Source organism: Mycteria americana, chromosome 4, assembly GCF_035582795.1.
Source record: "Mycteria americana isolate JAX WOST 10 ecotype Jacksonville Zoo and Gardens chromosome 4, USCA_MyAme_1.0, whole genome shotgun sequence".
Taxonomy (NCBI): Eukaryota; Metazoa; Chordata; class Aves; order Ciconiiformes; family Ciconiidae; genus Mycteria; species Mycteria americana.
Window position 1 is genome coordinate 34507582 of NC_134368.1, and position 17898 is coordinate 34525479.

The following is a 17898-nucleotide window of genomic DNA, read 5'->3' on the forward strand; positions in this document are numbered from 1 at the left end:
TTGAATTAGCCCAGTCTCTAAGTCTCTGTCAGAGAACAATAGTTGAAAAACCTATTCAGAATGAAAACTAAATCCTAAAGCTGAAGTTCTAGATTGCATTTTCTTAACTCAGTAAGCCCTTGACAGAACAAGCGTTTTGAGTTTGGGTTACCTACAGTTTACTTGTAGGTAAACCGTATTATGTGAATTTAAATACACATCTTTGTTAAACAGACTAGGTAACCAATAGTATATATGGGTAACTCTTAATCTGTATGTGAAAAATTTAAATCTGACACCTAACTAACTGTGCTTCTGACTTTTGTTTTTCTTTTGCCTTTTGCGATGCTTGGAATTCTGTTGGGCTTTTTAAGATGCATTCTGAAAATGGATCATCATTGCCCTTGGTGAGTGTACTATTGGCTTTCTTTTCTTACTTTCTGATTTGGTAAAATAAATTCTTGAGGGGCCTGTCATGAAGGTGATGCTTTATTATTCCTAGAGTTAGATGCTTATGTGAAGTTACTGGTCTTGCGGGACCAGTGGAGTCATTTACTGTAAGTCCTTTTTTCCTAGTTGTGAGATGTGGAAAGAAGTTCATATATCAATTTTCTTAGACCTTTGAGTTGGGTAACTCCACTTTTTTACAGTTAGGAGGAGGTAGACTTCTGGTCAGTAAGAAAACTTTTAAGAATTGCATCTTTTCTTCATGGACTTTGAGTTTGGCTATTACTGTGGCTTAGTTGCATTGAATGATGAAATACTACCCTAGGTTAAAAACCAAAGGGAAAGGTTGTGCCTTGTTCCCCTCACTGAAGCTCCCAGGACAGGAAACAGCAAGTTAGCTCTTTTAGTTTTATGGGTTCTTTGTTTTCTTTCATTTTTTCTCCCATCTCCCTCCCACGCTCCCCCCTTTTGCTGCTGTGTCGGCCTGTCTTTTCTCAGCAGCCCTTGGAACCAGTGGGTAGACAGGATGTGTAATTAATTTTATGTCAGTTTGACAGGTATCTCATGGAAATAATTAAAGATAATTGTTTAGTAAGGTCCAAGTTAAGAGGATTGAGTGGTAGATGGCAGTTCTTCACCACATGACATTGATCAGAAAAAACAATCTCCTGCGTTGGACAAACTGAATGGTAGATGGTTCTAAGCAGCTGGTTGGACCTTCTTAAATCAAATCCCTGGGCAGAGGAGACTCTGTCCTGGGAGAGGAAGGGGTGCTGGGCTCCTCCTGTTTGTCTTGGTCCTGACTACAGCCTCTGACACAATGCAGCATCATTCAAGAATCTCCCCTTATTTTGCAGGTGCATGGTAGGTACAATTGAAAGAAATATTTAACAATATAGAGTAGAGTTACTTCCTACATATTTTTGTGCTCTAGGGATATCAGCATGTGAAACTTGATGATGCTTGGCGTTAGTAGTGTGCTTAAAAAAAAAACCAAACAAAAAAACCACACAAACAGATAAAACTACTGAATGCGGAACAAATTTCTTCTAAGAAAAAAGACTGTTTCCTTTTTTCAGCCTTCTTATAGCTGTCTTGTAGAAAGCTATAAGAAAAATAGCTGTCAGGCTATTCCTGACAAAATATCAGTGAAAAGTCTCAATATTACTGTTATTATTCAGTATTATACGCACTTCTCATAAGCTTTATGGTCGGTCTGGGATTTTTTGAGTTGCCCTGCCTTAGGATAGTACATGAAAATGTCCTTCATGTAAACTTCAATTTCAGAATAAAAATCCATTGCTTCAAATAACAAATCATAAACTGAGCACTTAAGTGTTGTGTAAAGGGGTAGTGAAGTTGTATTTCACTAGGGCATAGACTTCTAGAAAAATAAACTCCATTTCCCTCTCAGTAGCTTTTGCTTATTTTACCTGTTTGCAGCCTCTTTGTATCCAAACAACATAAACACACCCAGTTTGAGAGAGTATTTACATTGCTGATTGTTTTTAATCTAATAAGCAATGGGTGCAAAAAGAAAAAATAGAAATGGAGAAGGTATTTGAAAGACGCGTAATGCTTCTTGATGGAAAATTGTGCCTTTTGTACTCCAAGTAACAGAAATGCACTAGAACAAGAGGTATTGTCTTGTCTTACTTTTCCTAAGTTGAGTGGGTGTCCACAGTTCCTTGCTAACCCTGCAAAAATTAACTATGAGGAAGTGACAGGAGAGTTTTGAAATATCGCACAGATACTGATCAAACTTTATAGTTTTCTTTAAAGACCCATGTTCAAGGGGGCTTTGGGAAATATCACATGGCTATTTTACCAACAAAAGTAAGGGTACAACTCAGTATAATGGGTGGGTTTTAGCCCCAGTGAAAACATCATTAGGTCCTGCTTTGCTTTTTGTGTTGGGGTTTTTTGGTGGGAGCAGGTTTGGTGGGAAAGAACTTGTGTGATGCTTAGGGAGAGCAGGGAAACAGTAACGGGAATTACTATTTTAATATTCTGCTAGGAGAAGGATTTCTGGAGAGAGGGCAGGTAAAAATAACCAAGGGAAAGTAAGATGAAGCATTTGGAAGGCAGAGGTAGTCAGATGGTAGTCATGTCCTAGCCCCAGGTCAGCTGTTTTCTACCTTTGGGGAGGCTTTATTTTGGCTATCACTCCTGCGCTGATGGCAGTGCAGTGATAAACGGAAATATTTAATGCTAATTGCCCTCTGACTACTCCAAAAGGTTTAAGTGATGCAGAAATAAAAGCAAAGTGATGCAGAAATAAAAGCATTAGTGGTTTCTATGCTAGTGCTCCTGCTACTCATACTATAGATGGAGCTGCAGGCAGGAATGAGATAGCTTGAGGCACCAAAAATATAACTTGTATGTAACAACTCTAATATTAACAAGGTGCATTAGCAACACCTTAGGAACCATTTGAAACATCTCTCCTTTGTATTTTGAGTCATCTGAAAAGAATTTAGCATCTCCTTAATTCTGTGATGCTTTTTGTTAGCTGAGCTGCATCACCTTCAGTGCCTTGTAAGTTATTTCTTTGCCTGGCATTTTCAGTAAACTAGCTCTTGAGATGGAAGGGATATCTCTTCTTTTTGTACTTCAAAATTAATTGTTTTTAAATGTTATCTGTAATCCAGATTTTAGCCTGGAATGTTCTTTTGTATTAACGTTTCACTGCAATTGCACACCATTATTTAGCAAGTTGTCTGTACATTTGTCAGTTTTACTCTTCCTCAAAATGTTAGACTTTAAATCTAACCACCATTCTTGGGTCTTATGATCTCATACTACATGTTCAAATAGCGTAATTACAAAACCTTGGTGTTTACTTTCTCTTTAATCTTTTGATGAACTATTCTCTTCCAGTAAGAACTCAGTCTGGGACTTTGTCAAGACCACAGGGAGTGGGATAATTTATGAATGGTTTTTTTAATGTGTGTACTGTATGTATAGTGCAAAAGAACAATGAGAAAGAAATCTGTCTTTGATTCAAGAAATGTCATCTCTGGTGAATAACATTTCACTTGATATTTCTTTTCTCACTAAACAGTGTCATAAAGTAAAAACTGTCATAAAAGAAATACTATGAAAGTAAAGCAGGGTTATTATAGAAACCTTGCATCTGAATTGCTTGCAGTTTATCATGGAATTGCTAACTTTGACATATCTAATGGAGAAGACACTTCACTGTGGAGAATTGTAAATTTACTTTCCAGTAAGAGTCATGATGAGCTTAGAAACACATCTTCTGTTTTGTTTGTTTGTTTTTTTTTAATTAGAACAATCTCTTGTGAGTCCCTCTTAATTGTAGTTTAGATGCTTAGCTATTGCTGCATGTTTAAATGGTGATGCTAAATTTAATGTTTAGCCTAGGTGGCATGTTTTGTAAAAACAAAAACAATTACAAAACAAAGAAACCCCCTATCCACCCTGAGGGCGGATAACAGTCGTGTACAGTGAAAGCTTATTTGGTATTTTAAGATTTTGCCCTATTCTGCTTACTGGGTATACTGCCATTACCATCACTGTCTCCCTAAAGAAGAGAATAGTTGCAATAACTTGTCCTGTACTTCTAGGAGAAGCTAAAGTTGAGACTTGCCACGCCTTCTTATTTTTTGAGAATTATTTTTCAACATACAAGACTTTCATGGATGTAGTCTTCTCTTAATTAGCTGATCTTTCTGATAGCAATATCAATTAGTAAAAGAAGGTATATGGATTTTTTTTTTTTTTTTTTTTTTTTAACTCATGTGGAGAGTTACGTCAAAGTTGGCAGTGCAGTGGTAACTTCAGTTAGTTTCTTAATGCAACCAAATAAAAGAAAGGAAGCTGCTTACCAATAAACTGCCCGTGGGCAGCACTCCAATATTTTTCATTTGGTGAATGTGACATCATTACCTGTTTAATAGAGCTCTAAAATTCATAATACTTGATATATTGCCTCTAATGGGAAGCTGCGAAGGTACTAAATGTACCCTCATCGTGTCTCTCTGATGGTAGTGTATACTAGTTGCTCATTATCCTGTATAAATTCTTTAAAAATGGGAAACAGGTGAACTTGAAGCCCATAAGTAAAAATGTTAAAATGAGATTTATTTGAACATTTGGATGTGTATTTAAATGTTCCTAATCTTTTTTATTTGCTGTCATGTTGTCACTGATATGGAGTATTTTCTGTTTACTCAACACTAGTATTTCCCTCATTATTTTATATAAATGTAAATATTTTTAGGGATCTCTTGTGAATACTCTTAAGTTTGAGAGTCTTACTAATAAAGTTTACACTAATATGTAGTATGATTAATGAAGGAGGATGTGGATTAAATGAGACTGCTTTTATTCTCACAAAATTCAATCGAGATTCAAAATCTTGGCTTGTAACTGTCCCAGTTGTTATGTGCAGTATGCCTAATGGTAAAACACGGATACTTAAACTTACCTGCAAACTAAAAAAGTAACTATAACTGCGATCATGTTTCCATTGGATGTGCTGGGAACAGATTTCATGCCATAAGTAAAAACTGAATTTCAGTAAACTTTTGAAAGTGGTGTTAACCTGGTAAAGTTCTTTGGGGTTGTTGTTGTTGTTGTTGCTTTGGTTAGAATTTCTACGCTAATTTAGGAGTTGAAGCTAAATACATTTCAGTAGCTTGAGGCATCACAGATAGGAAGTAAAACTCGGTTTACATACTGATATTAACTTTTTTAGAGTAAATTAGTTTAATTCTAAATTGGATGAAAGCAAAGAATACAACTTTCTTTACATTCCTTTTTTATTTTTACTTTTTTTTTATCAGGGTGAACAACTGTGTAGGATTCTCCAATTACAAATTTTTTCTTCTCTTCTTGGCTTACTCTCTACTGTATTGCCTTTTCATTGCTGCAACGGATTTACAGTATTTTATCAAGTTTTGGACAGTAAGTACTCCAATATACATACTGCCTTTAAGCGTATGAAGTCAGCACTGTGCGAGAAGTCTAAGATTCGAGGCTTTACATTGTAATCTAGTATCTCCTAATACAAAGTACAAAAGTTATCTAATAATCATATCCCTCTATTTTTTTTCTATTTATCATAGTTTATGAAGTTTCACTTATTCCTACATTATTTTGAAGCTGCATAGAACAAGTATTCAATTATTAATTATTTAGAAAATAGTTTACAAGGGAATTTATATTATATGTAGGTTTTGTTAACTTCTTTTAATGCTGTGCTATGGAAAGGCTTCAGGGACGTTTTCTAGTATTTTAGTTATGATTATCTGGGTTCACAACTTAGGATATTACCTTCTTAGATTTGCAGTATTTATGCTATATATAACTATTCTGAAAAGGCTAATTAAACAAGACAATTTTTGTAAAGATAAATTATTCTCCTCCAAAAGACACTTCAAAGTTCAGCTCCAAATTGCAGGTTCTTGTTGTCAGTATTTATACTTTCTCAAGAAAGGGCCCATTTCTTTCACTTAGGTGCTGTCAACAACCTAATTGCACAGCCATCCATACATAGAAGGTGTATAATTCATTTATTCAGACTCTCGTTGCATGGTACATTTGTGTCTGCACTGACTTTGATTTGGCTGAATAGAGGATTAGTAATAATCAAATTAAACAGCTATTTCCCCAATTCTAACAGCATAATTTTTTTTTTATTTTTAGAATGGCCTTCCTGATACTCAAGCCAAGTTCCACATCATGTTTTTATTCTTTGCTGCAGCTATGTTTTCTGTCAGTCTGTCTTCTCTCTTTGGGTATCATTGTTGGCTTGTCAGCAAGAATAAGTCTACATTAGGTGAGTGGATTTAATGCTTCCGTGTTTGACAGCAAGAAATAAATAATAGATGTATACTATATGTATGGGGGTAATGGAAAAAGTGGGCAATCCTATACAGGGTCCTTGGATCCTGGTTAGAAGTGGCTGGGTCTGGCAATGTCCAGTACTGACTCCCCAGTTCTGCTGCTCCGTGGAAATTCTGACTCTTTTCCTCCTGCCCCAAGGGGCCAAGCTGTTAATGAACTTATCCTCTTCCTCCCATCCACAGCTTGTTAACAGAAACTGAATAAATTTATTAAAAAAAAAAAAAATTGAGATCACACTGTAATAAATGTCAGATGCACGAATGCAGGCTCACACAAGTGCTTCTTGTTTGGCATTCCCAGCCCCCAGGTCAGAGTCCTCTGATGTGGTGCGTCAGTCAGGGCAGTGGCTCCAGTGCTTCGTTCCCACCCGTGCCCTCTGCAGAATCAAAGTTCCTCTGTTCAATTTGGCTACAATTTTGTTTAAAAGCTCTGAAAGGCATAGTTATTAATTCCAAAACTTTGCCTGTAGTGGAGGCAAGGAGAGAAAAAAAAAATCTGGAAGGCAGGCTGATTGTGGCCCTAGTGGTGTTGGTTTTGATCACCATGAATGAGCCACCACAAAGAGCCAATGTCAGAGAATGATCTGATACAGAAGAACAGACTTTAAGGCAGTGCTTGTATATTTAGTAGTAAATGAGCACGGAGGTCTGAAGGGCGGTTTCACAGTTGTGAGTCCTGTCTACCACACAATTGTAAATGCATAGAAAGGACTCTGTGTTATGAGTTAATTTTAAAGACCTCAAAGAAGATGGCCTGTGCCTCTGCTATGGGAGCATATATATAACTGCATTGAATATCAGTGTTAAACCAGGATTTCCCACCACCTGGATGCATGTTTGTCTCGTTACAAATCTTAAAAAATAAATAAATAAAAGGAGGTGCAGAAGATTTGAGTGCCTGTTCTATACTATGTCCTGGACTGTAATAATACTAATTTGCAATATATTAATTAAAGTTTCTAACTCTAAATGCTTTTCTGTTTATGTAAGCTGAACTGGAGTAAGCCAATGAATTTATCTGTTTTTTCCAGTTCTCTTCAGATTTACTAATCTGTAGACGATTAATGGAAACCTTTGAATATATATCATTCGAAGAAAGCTTGTTTACTTCAAGATTTCTCTAGGGTTTGTGGGTTTCTTCAGTATTCTGAAAAATCATCTACTTACTTAGAAATTAGTATCAGAAAAAATTTGGTCAATCTAGCTATAAGTGGAGAAAAGTTTTATTAATGATGCTTAAATGAACAGAAATAATTAAGTATTCTGTTTATAAACTGTTCTTACCATTTTAGTGCAAAAAAAATTTGTTCAAAGGTAACCATAATGTGGTACACTTCTAATTCAATATTTCATGGCTTTAGAACAAATTGAATTCCATGCAGGTAATATACTATGTTTTCTGTACCTTAAGCTACTCAGAAAGATCAGTTTGTCTCTTCTTCCCATTTTACTTTGGGAAATTGCTCAATATGTGAAACCGTGAACATGCCATAGTTCGGTGATGTGACCATGACAGCTTTAAGTGTGATTGTGCTTAAATCATCCTGGGAGCTGTTTTCCTAGACTAACATGGGCGTCTAAAAGGGTATCTCTATTTTCCCTTCTCCCTTCTTTAAAACACCTTGTTAAGTAATGCATACTACATGTTGAAGGTCATTTCTAGCAGTTCATAGCTAAGGATTTACTGCAGAAGGACGATCTCTGCATGGTTCCAGCATGGTTTGTGTGAGCTGTACTGTCAGGACATCAGAACATAGTTTGCCTACTATATATAGCCAATTAAGGGAATTAAATGGCTATCAGTCACTTGGTGGAAAGTGAATGAGTTTTCTGCTTCAGGCACTTCGCAACACTTGAAGCTATATGTAGCGCTCTTCTCCAGAAATTTAGGTTGGACATCTGGGTCTATGAGTAAAGTGGTTGCCTTACGCAGCTGTGAAAGCACACAATATTTTCATACCCCAGGGTGTGATAAGCTAGTCTTACTACTAAAGTGGGTTAAGCTTTTCTTCCTTTCCATTAATCTTTCTGTATTAAACCCTTTGTTTAGGTTTTTCTTTCTTGAACACTCTTTGTAGTATAGTCACATGCTGAAATCTTCATATAACATATCACTCCTTAAAAGGTGAGTTCCTCACTCTTCCTTGCCTTGATTAGGGAGGAGGGTGGAGGAGACTTTCACCCTTCCTCAGCCGGAGGACTTCCTCTGCACGCAGAGTGACTCTGTAAGCACTGACTTTGGCTCTCATGAGTGGACTAGCTTTCTCAGACATTTGGGCAGCACAACCTTTCCTCTTGAATGATGGTATCATCAGTGCAATTGCCTAAATACCGGTGTGAAACTTAAATGTGCTATCTTGTGAAGAAATCTAATAATTTTTTTTCTTTTAAGAGGTATTCAGAGCTCCCATATTTCGTCATAGAACAGACAAGAACGGCTTTAGCTTGGGCTTCAGCAAAAACCTCAGGCAGGTGTTTGGTGATGAGAAGAAATACTGGTTGCTGCCTGTGTTTTCAAGGTATGCTCAGTTTTTAATGCTTCATTTGTTGAAACTGTTGAATAATTAGGATCCACAGGGTTTGGGAAGGGTGGTTAGTTTTTTGAAATAAGATACAGTAATAGTCACTTTAGAAAAAACAGTTCTTGGAAGTTTTTTTTGTATGTATGACACTAATTCTGAATTTTTCAGTCTAGGGGATGGTTGCTCCTTCCCAACTTGCCTTGTTAATCAGGATCCTGAGCAAGCTTCCACACCTGGTGGTCTTAATTCAACATCCAAAAAGTAATCTGCTTTTTGTTACTCATTTCAAATAGTTGATATTCTTTTTTTTTCCTGTGCACATATAAATAGAACCATGTATAAGACACTTACAAGTGGTAATCAAATGAAGAGTGTCCTGTGAATAAATACAAGTCAGATTTTAAACAGCTAAATTGTAATTCAGCCAATCCTCAGACTTACAATTAAATTTATGGAAATAAGTTTGTCTCAGTTCAGTGGCATCCCAGGACCTGAATTTTCCACGCCTGCCTAAACAGTATCCATAACATTCTGTTCTGCACATGTATCAGACAGTTAAGTCGGTCTGCCTGTGATACAGATGCATTACCTTGCAAGGCTTTTGAGGGAGGCCTGCTTCTTCGTATCTGGTGAAAAGATGCTTCGCATAAGGGCACTTGTGCTGAAGCACAAGAAGCTGCGTATTAAATGCACGTGTTTTATTTCTGCTGATAATAAGATACATTTTCTTAATCCTTATCCTTCTTAGCCATGACATCTTTAAAGTGTGAAAAGTATGCAGATGTTCCTTAAACTAAATAAGTATAATAGCTTAGTATTTCACATTGTAACTCTTTAGCAACATTTATGTAATGAAGTGTGTGATAAGTATAGTAGACTTGAATATGTGGCTAAGAAATTATAATGGAATAGTATTGACAATCTTTTACTCATAAAAGAAATACATTACGTTTCAGCTAGCTGTTTATTGATGTTTTAAATCTTACCGCAGTGATTCAAACTTATATTAGGCAAGAGATTTTGGAGATGTTCTCTCCACTATTTATCATGTCAGGTTTGTTATAGTGGGAGTGAATATGGATAGAGTGCATTTGGAATTGAAGTACGTGTATTAATATATAATACCTGTCAAAGAAACAATCAGAATGTTTCCCTGTTCTGTGCTAGGGAGTTGCCTTTTAGATTGCGCTTGCATCCGTGACAACTACAATGTAATGTACGTAATGATAAAAGTTTAGTGATTCATCAGAAAAGAAGTGAGGTAAGGTAGGGAAGATACTGCGTACGACAAACTGTTTGTAATGTGTGGTGAGATAATGAAAAATTACTGCAGTTTGCTACAATGTTCTTTTTATTGGCATTACAGTGAGAACCACCTGTTTCCTGCAAAGCCGTTGCGCGATTCCCAGAGCCACCTTCTTACGGATACGCTGTCTTGGTCAGAAACTAGTGGAAAGGCTGAAAAGGGCAAAGTTGGTAAGGAATTGATTTATGCTGCAATGATTCATTTTGTAATAAACTAGTTTTGGAGGATATAGTGTAAAAATGACCAAGGTCACTTGGTTTTTGTATTCGTGAACCAAAATTCATGAAGCTTATTTAAAATGCATGTTTGTAGGAAATTCCATGTATCGAGCTGCTGTGCCCTTCCCAATTAAACCTGACCTGTTACTGAGAACGCTAACACTAGTAGGTGCTAATTATCTTTTAGGCTGAGCCTGATAATTCTTTTGGGAACAAATTGCTTATATCAGAATATGACGCCTTGATGCAATTAGTGAAAAGCTGTGTAATGGACGCAGGACAGGAATAGACTTGGTAATAGTGGAATGACATTAAGATGATTAATAATTAAAGGCTGTATTATTTGCTGAAAGAGACCTGAGTCCTTTTCCTGTGGAAACACAATTTTTTGTCTTTAAGGTATGAGCAATCCTGCATTAACCATGGAAAATGAAACCTAGTTTCCCTTAAAAGAAAAATCTGAATATATAAGGAAAGGTATGTTAATATTCTGCGTACTTAATATGCTATTCTGTGATTCCTTACCACTTGAAGAATGCACAAAAGAAAATTACTAAAGCAATTCCTATCTGTTTTCTTTAAAGTCTTTTTATCATGAGGTAGTAGCACATGAATTCATAGTTTTAAACTAAACCTCTGATTTCTTGATGTGTCATGTTTGCAAAATATTGTTTAGCCTTTATATCCATTGCTTTTAGATAGTATTCCAAAATATTATTATTATTATTATTCCCTTTCTCTAGAAAGATAATGAAATTGTGACTATTCAAGCTGTCCAGCAGATCTTTATAAAGCTAAGTTTGAAATGTAGTTAGTTCTTAACACTGAATGCAAGGATCGTAGCTTGGTCTACTAAAGCAGGTAAAGGTCTATCAGATAATGAAAGAAAAATAGATTTATTCTAACATGTAAAACTATCAGCAGCTTGTTCTTCTATGCCAGATACTGAGCATCCTGTTCAATAATTTTAAAAGTGCTGCCTACTGAAGACAAAAGGTGTCCATATGACTTCCTGAGCATTTAGTCACCTATTGTCAAAAACAGCTGAGATTTTTTTTTTTTTAATTTCTTGCATTGAAATCTTGCAACATAGACGTCTTAGAACACAGGTTTGAGAAGCAAATCTCAATTGTAGTAATTCATAGTAAATGTAGTAATCTCAGTAGTAAATTCCGTTATATACATAAGAGGAGGAGACCTTAATAATTGGGTTGGGGATGATGAACACAATCAATCATCATATTCGCTTTAGTATTTGAAGATTTCTAACCCCACCAAAGCTTACGGAAATCAACTATTTCATATTTAAAGTCAGATTAAAGAATTTGACTCCAACCCTAAGAATTTCAGCATACCAAATAATTTAACAATTTTCCAACAACATTGGAGGACTCGTTCCAGCAAGGTCATTTTGATCTCTGCTATTGGAAGCACCCTTTCAGTCATCCTGAAAAAGTGTCTCAAGTGGGTGTCCTTCATTTGTGTGTGATGTGACTCCTGGACACGCTGTCACGGCTGTCAGGCTGCTCTCAGTCACTCCTGGAGGAGTGGAAGGCATGGAAAGCCATCAGAGAACTGCAGTGATTATTACTAGATCCATCAGGCATGGTATTGCACTGTCAGTGCAGATAATAAAAATGGTAGGTGTGCAGATACAACAGGTGGCCTGTAGCTTGTACCAAATAGGTACCAGAAGTTCAGTTGGATTCATCAGAGAAACTAGAAAATTCTTGACCATTACATTCTGGTTTTGTGTTAAGTGGCGAATGAAGGCACAGATGGTTCCAGATATAGGTACATCTACAAACTTGATGATGGTGTGAAGTGTTAAAGTGTTGAAAATGTGGGTGTCAAATGAACAGAGTTAGAGATGAGCGAATGAAACTCAGCTGGTGTCTGCAATTTTGACTGCTCTGTGTAGGGTTTTTTTAATAGAATCCAAAAATCTCATTTCTAACCCTTCGTTCAAAATGTAAAATGACATGCTTCTGCCCTGTTTAATCCATCAGTTTCAACAAAACAACAGCTTCTGGAAAAGAATAAATCATTCAGCTTCAGTTAGTTTCATGTCTTACATGTCATCACTACTCAAGAGTAAAGCATTGGAGACAGGCTTTAAAAAAACAGTTTTTTGGATTATGTTACAGAAATATCATTAATTGCAATTAATTTTGTCAGGTTGGAGTTCTACTTTCAAAAGTCCTAATGCTTTATTTACTTAAGTAATAATTTTTAAACTTTAATCTTTCTTTGAACAGTGTGTACCTTTTATTGGAACTTTGTCATTCAGATTATTCTGAATGTCAAACATGGTCTGTGATTGTTCTCGAGATGCTGAAAGTGTTTTTTTCCAAGCTGTTTCGCTTGATAAACATCTCATGCTCTTTTTTGGTTGAGTTTTTTTCTTTCGTCCAGTCTGAGAAAGTAACAATTAGATTTGTGTTTGCAGTCTTATTACCCTACCCGCGGGTTTTGGGGGGTTCTTTGTTTGGGGGTTTTTTGTTCCTTCTTTTTGTAAGCATCCATTTTGAAGTGCAGCTTTTTAAAGAGAAACCACCTTCAGAGGAGGTTATGTTCCAAAGAGTAAGTGTAAAGCCATGTAAGGGGGCTCCTGGAGGTCAGTTTTGCCTCAGACTGATGCATGCACATCTCAAAAGGGCAGTAGCTAAGGACTGGTAATTTCTCTGCCAGTTTGGTTGTACCCTTAGCTCTGAGATATTTCTATGTGGCACTTAAAAGACTTTCTGGAGATGTAACAAAAAAGCTTGATTACTGTGTGTGTATATATATATAGCTGACATACAGTTGCTGGTATAAGAGCCCTTATATAAAAATGGTTTTAAATTTTTTTTTTTTAACTACTTTGCATTTAATTTCCGTCCTTTCTTGTCAGTATTTGAGTTATATTTGTTATGAGGGAGTGAGTAGAATACTTTAATAAAGATGCTGAAGTCACAACAACAAAACCAACTAATTTAGTCTTTGACATGAAAAATACAGTGCACAGCCCCTGCCAGTGTGTTAGTAATTTGAATTTCTGTCCTGACTAAGGTTATGTTCAATATCCTGTATCCTGTAATCCTTTATAGTTAATCAGAGGACTAATTACTGAGAGTGCCAGATGTGGTTTACACTAAGGTAATGGAGAATTGTTTTTTTAATGATGTTGGTACCTGGAAGTACTCTAAAAATAGCTCACTTCATTTTATAAACTGGTGGCCTGCTTGCTATGTAGTCAGTTTTTAATCGCTGTCATCCTGAAGTGGATTAGTAACATAACTGTGAAGAGTCTTACTGTGTTCCCCTTCAGGATGGGATTTTTATTCAGCTGTTGTTCACTTTCCCCTCTGAGTTGATGAGACCTGTTACAATAACTTCATTTTTAAGTATTGTTCAATTCTAATAATGTATTTTGTGATTAATGTTCTGTTCCAGTTCAATAAAAAGCTGTCATTGGAAGGAAGATGCATTCTTCCAAATATCAGCCCTGTTGGCCAGCTGCTCCTGTCTGCTCCTGTGTGGATATGCTCAGAAAACAAACTGACAGATGATTAGCTGTCTCCATGTCACTGCTTGAAACATGAAACTAATACTACTTCTGAACCATATAAAGAATGTTTCAACTTAAAATTACTGCTTTTGAATGGTGAAGGATGATTCTGAGTATTAGGAAATGAAAAAAAAAAAAAAAGGAGTCTGAGTTTACAATTTTAAAAATGCAATGGCTGGTTTTACTTCGATATTCAGCACAAGAAAAATGTGACCTCCTTACAGATCAGTCCATGTTCTTGCCTTGGTTTCGAAAATGCACCCGTTAATTCAAATTGCTGTAAGTAGTTGACTTTAAAAATCAAATTTTTGCACTACTGGCTTTATAAATTGGGAGAAGAGCCAGTGTTGAGTACAAATAATGTAGTAGCTTGGTGGACTGTATTTTCTTTTGAGCGCTTGATAAGCAATTTTTGAAGATAAGGAAACCCAAGTGAAGTGTCTGACTATTTTTGGAACATTTTTGGAAAACATTATGGCAAAGGCTCTGTTTTCCCTCAGATGTGCACTACCAATAGTTTAAAAAGTTGTGGAGGGGGAAAAAACCTCCTTTGTTAATTGAATGCTATGGTGGGGCACTGGTAAGTGGAGCGATAAAAGCCTGCATTCAGATGGATAATACATAAATGAAGCTGGCCAGCTGGGGATTTTGATGGGAGCTGCACAGGACAGTGCTATGAAATGGGGATTTTACTGTCCCATTTGGAGCCGTTATCCCCTTCAGGAAACAAATGTTAGCACTTAACTTTGATCCAAAAGGCTTTTCACCAACTTGTGTTCCTGAGGGCCACCGTCTTTCAAAATCGTAGTTTCTTATAATCAAGAGTTGTCTCAGATTTCTTTTTTCACTTGTTCTTTAAGACACTGCCTTTCTTACTGCATAACTTAATGAATATCATGTACAATCAAGGAGACTTACTGTTATAACTTGTGATACTTGCATTTACAGGACAATGGACGTTTGATAGCAATACCAAAAAGCCAAGCTGCTGCACGTAGGAAACCCCCTTCGATTAAGTTAGGAGCTAGCAGCTTTCTTAGGATCAGAGTTTACCGGCCAGATAATAAAAGATGCATTATCAACTTTCAAAGTCAAGGAAGTTTCAGCAACACAAATGTAATTGTCTTGTGCCTTTTGTATACACTACACTTAAGGTATCAGTGTTTACATTTAAATGCAAATTGTTATTCTGAAAACAACTTTAGGAGGAACTTAGTTGTGCTTTCTAGGTGGCTAGATAAAAAGACTAGTCCAAAAAAAAAAAAAAAAGTGAAAACCTCTCAGACTAAGCTCAGTTCAGTTGAAGCAGAAAAGTACTTCTGTTATCAGACCTGAGTCACTTAGCAGGTTGGTTCACAGTGTAAAGATGCCAGTTGTTTGTTTAGAAAACTGGCAGCAGGACTAAGTGACAGATTTTTGAAAGCAAAAATCTTATCATTAACTCTTCTACAGGCAGGTAACTTTAAAATTTGTCTTTCCTGGGTTTACAACTTAAGTGATAGCTATTGGAGCACAAATGTGGCTTTTTTTCTAGTGAGGGAAAATGTATTTATTTTACTTTTTTTTTTTTTTTAATCTCAAAATTTTACCAGCCTGAAAACATCTGTTTCTTGCCAGAAGTGCCAGAGTATGGATCCCTTGATGTAGTACACCTTTTTTAAACTAGCATGAAGGTAGCATACAGTTTACATGATGCCTGCAGACATCTAGCAACCAAAAGTTTTTCGCAGCTATTTATTCAGTGTTGTTCTGTCAGCTTACCTCGTATTAGTGTTTGTTTAAAGGCTAACTTGTCAAGGGATGAGGGGGAGAGGGAAAATATATTTTTTAACACTTCAGGTTGTCTATCTGTATAGTCTTGGTTTTTTACGCAGTTAGTCACAGGGTGGTTTGTCATGGAGCATGCATTTGAAAATACTTGAGTAAAAAGTTGAAATTCAGCTTCAGTGTAACTTGCTCCATGTTTTTATGTAAAGACAGAGGACAGATTTCTTCCCCAGCGAAATCATAATGGCAATGGATCTCTCTAATACAGACGTCAGCCTCCCTGACTATCTCCAGGGCTCTGAGAGCTCTCAGTAAGGCTGGGCATCCATCTAGAGAAAGGACGGGGGTAAGGGATCGAGAAATGCCTGGCTTCTCCATGTCTCAGAAGTCACACTTAGAAGACACAATAGCCCTACATAATCTGCAGCTTTGATGTAGCCAGAGGCCGTCCCCCTAGCAGAAAACTGATGGAGGCGTGGGAGCACATGCTGATGAAGGGAGAAGGGGAAAGAGAAATGACAGTAGCTCAGAGGTAAACGTTCAGCAGATCTGAGCAGAGGGCTCTAGCTACACCTGCTCGCAGGATGGGTATGAGCTGTGCCTCCGTGAAGAGCACTGTCAGCAGGCTTTTGAGGGTTCCTGGCAGTTCTCACTGTATAGAGTATGGGCAAAAGTGAGCTAATCATGCTCCAAAGTATAACTTCTGATATGACTATACTCTTGGCTTTAAGCTCTCTAATACTTTATATAGTGAAGTGAAAATGGTCTTTTTGACATATTATCATTGAGCATTGATGCTGTTACAATGCACACAGGAGAATTTGTGAAGCGGTAAGGGGAGCAAGGATGCAATGTTGTTTGTCCACTTACACTGATTCTCCTATTCTTTATATTCTTGCTAGGCACTTTACTACAGCCTTTTGTGTAATTTCTGTATTTTTATTTAAAGACTGCTTTTTAACTACTGTACAGTTACTAATCTACTTTTTTGCTAAAAAAAAAAAATAATATCCCTGATATTTGTCTAGCAGTATGACTGCATTTCAAGCTTCAGTGGAAGTTGGACGAGGTCTACAGACTCCTCAGATGGGCCTGAGTCCCTAATGACAACAGAGTTAAATTTATTTTGTATATATGTAAAGAGTCATATGAATCACAGCCCCCCACATATGTAAGAAGCTTCTTTAATTTGTAGGCTAGAACAAATCCAATACATGTCTGCATCAGATTGGTCCACGCATATTTTGTCAGTTGATGTACTGGTGATGGAGTGCTCAAAGTCTTCACAGAGAACTATTTTTGTTAAGAAAATGGAACACCTAGATGTTGGTGAGCTCTTCCCACTAAGCAATTAGGCACAGCTGCTGCTATGCACTTTAATTCTTTAACTTGAGAGAAAAAACACTGTCCAGTTTAAGTTGCAGGTTGAAAGCTCTTTAGTAGCCTACAACTGGGGGCAGATAATTAATGAAACACTGGTAATTATTTTTTAACTGTTTGTGTACTTAAAATCAGGGTCTTCAAATGAGTTCAGAAAGGTTGCAGGAAGCAAGTTTGGTTTAGTGCATGGTATGCTGTAGCTGTTGTTCATCATTTGGACTGAGAGTTCTTGCCCCAATTCAGTTGACTGGTATGCTGGAGTGCGGGGGGAATATATTTCTACATAAATTTAGTGTATAACTTTGCACTTGTTAATGTATTGCTCACATAAATAAATGCTTCATGTTCAGCAAGTCATGTATGTAGCAAGTCATTGACACACTACCTTCAGTTTTACTGACTGTACCTGAACAGTGGAACAGCCATCATCTCTGGCTTCATTAACAACATCAGTACTGTAAATGTTGCCCTTCACCAGGGATCTTTGACTTTTTCAGGTGAGTTTTCCCTCCCCAGTTTAATTGCTAGATCCATAGCAGCTCACAAAGCATCTACTCTGAAACAGGTTAAGAGGCAACTAAATCCTTTTTGGTCTTCCATGGGCAAAACACTCCATGTCTTCATACTGGCAGAGCAGACACACCTGTCAAAGGTCAAAAAGGTGGAATTCTGTCCTAAAAAAGAGGGGGTTCTTAAACCCTCCTTATTTTATAGAACTCAGGAGGTGCAAGGACAGGAAGTATGTTACTCACTGGGGTTGTCACCCACAGTAGCTTCACTTCACAAGGGCTCTCCCATCCATCCCGTGCCAGAGTCTTCTGCTCCACCTGACTTTCCACTCTGCACTTTGCTAAGA

The 17898-nt window shown here is 36.9% G+C and overlaps 1 protein-coding gene across 1 annotated transcript in view; it reads left to right on the top strand.

The window, feature by feature from the left end:
• Positions 1-17402, top strand: part of ZDHHC2 (zDHHC palmitoyltransferase 2) — a 37261-nt gene extending 19859 nt beyond the window's left edge. Inside the window, exons 6-13 of the mRNA XM_075500142.1 lie at positions 354-386; positions 5238-5358; positions 6100-6232; positions 8692-8818; positions 8990-9082; positions 10188-10297; positions 10745-10822; positions 13781-17402. Of these exons, the coding sequence (XP_075356257.1) occupies positions 354-386; positions 5238-5358; positions 6100-6232; positions 8692-8818; positions 8990-9082; positions 10188-10297; positions 10745-10785 (658 nt within the window). The 3' untranslated portion in view covers positions 10786-10822; positions 13781-17402. The remainder of the gene's footprint in view (positions 1-353; positions 387-5237; positions 5359-6099; positions 6233-8691; positions 8819-8989; positions 9083-10187; positions 10298-10744; positions 10823-13780) is intronic.
• Positions 17403-17898: the final 496 nt, after the last annotated feature.